This window comes from Astyanax mexicanus, chromosome 7, assembly GCF_023375975.1.
Source record: "Astyanax mexicanus isolate ESR-SI-001 chromosome 7, AstMex3_surface, whole genome shotgun sequence".
In the NCBI taxonomy this organism is placed as follows: Eukaryota; Metazoa; Chordata; class Actinopteri; order Characiformes; family Acestrorhamphidae; genus Astyanax; species Astyanax mexicanus.
Genome location: NC_064414.1, coordinates 19121547 through 19126336, shown reverse-complemented (window position 1 = coordinate 19126336; position 4790 = coordinate 19121547). Strand labels below are relative to the sequence as shown.

Genomic DNA, 4790 nt, shown 5'->3' with positions numbered 1-4790 from the left:
ATATGTTTAAAATCAGCAGTGTAAAGAGTGAAGAGAAATGGTGACAATACTGTACCCTGAGGAGCCCCAATGTTGGTTACCACCGTCTCAGACCTGCAACCACCCAAACTGACATACTGCGGACGCTCTGTGAGATAGCTGTAAATCCATGTGACTAACATAGCATCCACACCTATCATCTCCAGCTGTTCCCTCAGAAACTGCGGCCTGATAGTGTTAAAGGCACTTGTAAAATCAAAAAACATGATCCTTGTGTATCCCCCTGTCCCGTCCAGAAACGAAAGTATCTTGTGGGTCATATATATTACTGCATCCTCCACACCCATGTTCTCCTGATATGCAAACTGTAAGGGGTCCACAGCCTGCTGCACCTGAGGCTTGAGAACCCGCAGCAAAAGCCTCTCCAATGTCTTCATGATCACTGAAGTCAGGGCCACTGGTCTGTGGTCCTTCACCCCTACCGGCCTCCCTACTTTAGGGACCGGCACGAGGCATGATGTTTTCCACTGGACAGGCACTTGTCCTGTGCGCAGACTCAGGTTGAAAATTGATTGTAGAGGCATCGCCAGTCCTGATGCACATTCTCTTAGAAGCCGAGGCGATACGCCATCAGGACCCGCAGCTTTCCCTGGACGCAGCCTACGTAGTTCAGCATAAACCTCATCTATGGAAAAGCTATGTGGGGTCACAGCAGTACATCTGGAACAGCTGCCGGGTGGAGCAGTGCAGGTGGTCACAGCAGAGGGGGTGGTACAACTGCCGGATGGAGTAGAGCAAGTGGTCCCCACAGAGGAGGTGGTACAGCTGCCGGGTGGAGCAGAGCAGGTGGTCACAGCAGAGGAGGTGGTACAGCTGCCGGGTGGAGCAGAGCAGGTGGTCACAGCAGAGGAGGTGGTACAGCTGCCGGATGGAGCAGAGCAGGTGGTCACAGCAGAGGAGGTGGTACAGCTGCCGGGTGGAGTAGAGCAGGTGGTCCCAGCAGAGGAGGTGGTACAGCTGCCGGGTGGAGCAGAGCAGGTGGTCACAGCAGAGGAGGTGGTACAGCTGCCGGATGGAGCAGAGCAGGTGGTCCCAGCAGAGGAGATGGTACAGCTGCCGGGTGGAGCAGAGCAGGTGATCCCAGCAGAGGAGGTGGTACAGCTGCCGGGTGGAGCAGAGCAGGTGGTCCCAGCAGAGGGGGTGGTACAGCTGCCGGATGGAGCAGAGCAGGTGGTCCCAGCAGAGGAGGTGGTACAGCTGCCGGGTGGAGCAGAGGAGGTGGTACACTTGCCGGGTGGAGCAGAGCAGGTAGTCCCAGCAGAGGAGGCGGTACAGCTGCCGGGTGGAGCAGAGCAGGTGGTCACAGCAGAGGAGGTGGTACAGCTGCCGGATGGAGCAGAGCAGGTGATCCCAGCAGAGGAGATGGTACAGCTGCCGGGTGGAGCAGAGCAGGTGGTCACAGCAGAGGAGGTGGTACAGCTGCCGGATGGAGCAGAGCAGGTGGTCCCAGCAGAGGAGATGGTACAGCTGCCGGGTGGAGCAGAGCAGGTGGTCCCAGCAGAGGAGATGGTACAGCTGCCGAGTGGAGCAGAGCAGGTGGTCCCAGCAGAGGAGGTGGTACAGCTGCTGGGTGGAGCAGAGCAGGTGGTCCCAGCAGAGGAGGTGGTACAGCTGCCGGGTGGAGCAGAGCAGGTGGTCACAGCAGAGGAGGTGGTACAGCTGCCGGGTGGAGCAGCGCAGGTGGTCACAGCAGAGCAGGTGGTCCCAGCAGAGGAGGTGGTACAGCTGCCGGGTGGAGCAGAGCAGGTGGTCCCAGCAGAGGAGGTGGTACAGCTGCTGGGTGGAGCAGAGCAGGTGGTCCCAGCAGAGGAGGTGGTACAGCTGCCGGGTGGAGCAGAGCAGGTGGTCACGGCAGAGGAGGTGGTACAGCTGCCGGGTGGAGCAGAGCAGGTGGTCACAGCAGAGGAGGTGGTACAGCTGCTGGATGGAGCAGAGCAGGTGGTTCCAGCAGAGGAGGTGAGGGGCCCACTGGCTGAACTGAACCTACTATAAAAGTGGTTAAATTCATTGGCCTTGTCCACATCGCCCACTGTCTCGCTAACTTTACTTTTGTAGCCAGTAATGGTCTTCATACCCTTCCACACCTCCCTTGTACTGTTACCCCGCATATTCCATTGCAGACCCCTTCCAAAGTCTCTTCTGGCCGCCCTTAAACTCTTCCTCAACTCATGTTGCACACTCCTAACCCTCTCACGGTCCCCAGATTTGAATGCCTCTTTTTTTAGATTCAGGAGGCTCTTAATGTTGCTAGTGATCCATGGCTTATTGTTTGCAAAAGAGTGGACTGTTCTCATGGGTACCACCACATCAGTACAGAAGTTCACATAATCAGTAACACGGTCCACTATCCCATCTATGTCATTATCAGCCTCTTGTGAGACAATAAGTGTGTCCCAGTCAGTTGATTCAAAACAATCCTGTAGAGCTTCGAAGACCTCAGGAGTCCATTTACGGAAAGATCGACAGGTGGGAGGTAGTCTCATTACACAAGGTTTATAATGTGGCTTAAGATAAATCATATTGTGGTCTGATTTACCCAAAGGTGGCATAGCCAGTGCTTTATAGGCATCTTTAACATTGATAAAACACAGATCTAACGTGTTGTTATATCTGGTGGGGCAGATGACATACTGTGTGAATCCCCCTAAATGAGTGCTCATGTCCACATGATTAAAATCACCCGATATAATAATACAGGAATCAGGGTGGGCGGACTGTACATTCGCCACTGCCTCCTGAATGACGTCACACGCGTACGTAGGCTGAGCGCCCGGCGGGATGTAAACAATAATGGCGACGATGTGGGAGAACTCCCTCGGCACATAATAGGGTCTCAAACCAACTACTAAAAGCTCTACTTCGCGATGACATACCCTCTCTTTCACAGTAATATGTCCGGAATTACACCACTTCTCATTCACAAGCAGAACGAGACCCCCACCTCTAGTTTTCCCACACAATTCCGGATTTCTATCAGCACGTACCATGGTGAAGCCGGTGATGCTAACAGCAGAGTCCGGGATGTCGTTATTTAGCCATGATTCCGTGAGGAAATATAAACTGCCCTCTCGGTAAGTCCTGTCATTCTTCATCAGCCCTTCCAGCTCTTCACATTTATTAGCAAGAGAGTTGACATTACCCATTATAATGGATGGTAGGAACGGCTTATATCTCCATCTCCTAGCCTTTAGCTTCGCCCCAGCACGGCAACCACGGAAAGGTTTCCTAAGTTCAGGCGGTATAGGGTGTTTAATCCCACTCGATTTAAGTCGTAACTGTAGAAGCTCCGCTCTAGTGTACTTATACAGGCACATACTCAGAGTATAACCTACTCCAAACAAAAACAAAGTAAACACATACACAAATATACGCAAAGAAAATACGAGCTGTTTGGACTTGCTGCCACTGCGCGGCGCAGTCCTTTTTTAAGGAGATAAACAGTGTACTAGCAGTTTTTAGCCAGATTCTCATTCCAAAAGATGCATGTAGTTTGATTCCACAGAGTCATTCACATTCTCAACCAAGTTTGGATAAACAGAATCATAAAAATGATAAAACCTTCTATTAGAACAATAATTAGAAGTTATTATACAGTCTTATAGATGTCCTAAACATGTCTTTATGATCCAGTTTTATCCATGTTTTATCCATATTTATATTTATGATTGGGTTTTTCCATGGCTGAACCCTGTAAATTCTAACTCCCTGTGTTTTGAGAGTCTTCTATTCAGAAGATTCAGGAGGATTACCGTATTTCTGGTCTATTTTCATACATAAAGGCGCATTATGCAACACTAATAAGGAACAGGGGTGGTGCTATGTTTTCCATCTAATTTACAGTTTACAGATATATCTTTACCTTGTATAGTAAGTTTTTTTATAGCCTGATATATTTTCAGTTCTTCTTTGTTTTAATTTATGTTTAAATATGTTACTTATTGTGTTGTGTTGTTGCTGCTGGATGCCTAAATTTCCTTCGGGGATAAATAAAGTATCTATCTATCTATCTATCTATCTATCTATCTATCTATCTATCTATCTATCTATCTATCTAATTCAGCAGGTTTTGCCGCTGGGTGCTGTGGGAGGGTAACTAAATCAAGTAAAGATAAGCTAAATTAGGTAAACGAAACTGTATTCCTTATAAAAAGTCAAATGAGAGCTACACAGGTTTCTCTCCTGAAAACTGTTAATTTATGTAGCCAGGTGGTGAATTGAGAATACACCTTTAAAATGTGTGTCTGTAACTTTAAGAAACACAATCAGAAGTGTTGTCACCCTGAGAGAGGAAAGGGAGGAGCTAAGAGCATGGTAGAGAAGGAGGCTCAAGCTGCAGTGAATGGTGGTGCTCCATTTTAGGATCCATCCAGAGCCATCCTAATGAAATAAGAGGTAAAAATCAGGAAATACTGAACAATATAAGGTTTAGTTGGCCTATAACAGTAGTAGATGCCTATATTGCCTTTCTAAACATGTATTTTGAATGAATCATAACCAGATGCGGGCAGATGGCATTGTTTCTGTGGGGTAGTGTGCTCCTCGTGTTCAAGCCTTGTATTTTTCTGGGTTACAGAAGCTGTTTATCCAAGTTCTCTTAAAGAAATGCTCAAATCTTGTTGAGTAAAGCTTAGTAAATCGAGGTGAGCTTAAAAACAAATATTAAAAGAGCTCTGTTAATGGTATTAATGTTATTTATCTATTTTCTGTAATTAGTGCCACTACCAAATACTGTGCTGTGTTCTAAGCTAGGG

At 48.1% G+C, this 4790-nt stretch overlaps 1 protein-coding gene across 6 annotated transcripts; it reads left to right on the top strand.

The window, feature by feature from the left end:
* The first annotated feature begins 666 nt into the window (after nucleotides 1-666).
* LOC125803015 (uncharacterized) lies at nucleotides 667-3450 on the top strand. 6 transcript variants are annotated; one of them, XM_049481740.1, is made up of 2 exons: nucleotides 667-891; nucleotides 988-3450. In XM_049481740.1, exons 1-2 carry the CDS (start codon nucleotides 667-669, stop codon nucleotides 2029-2031), a joined length of 1269 nt encoding a protein of 422 aa, XP_049337697.1. In that variant the 3' UTR covers nucleotides 2032-3450. The 6 variants fall into 6 exon arrangements, with proteins under 6 accessions (XP_049337697.1, XP_049337694.1, XP_049337696.1 ...); XM_049481737.1 differs by having other exon boundaries at nucleotides 667-1227; nucleotides 1258-3450; XM_049481739.1 differs by having other exon boundaries at nucleotides 667-1353; nucleotides 1402-3450.
* Nucleotides 3451-4790: the final 1340 nt, after the last annotated feature.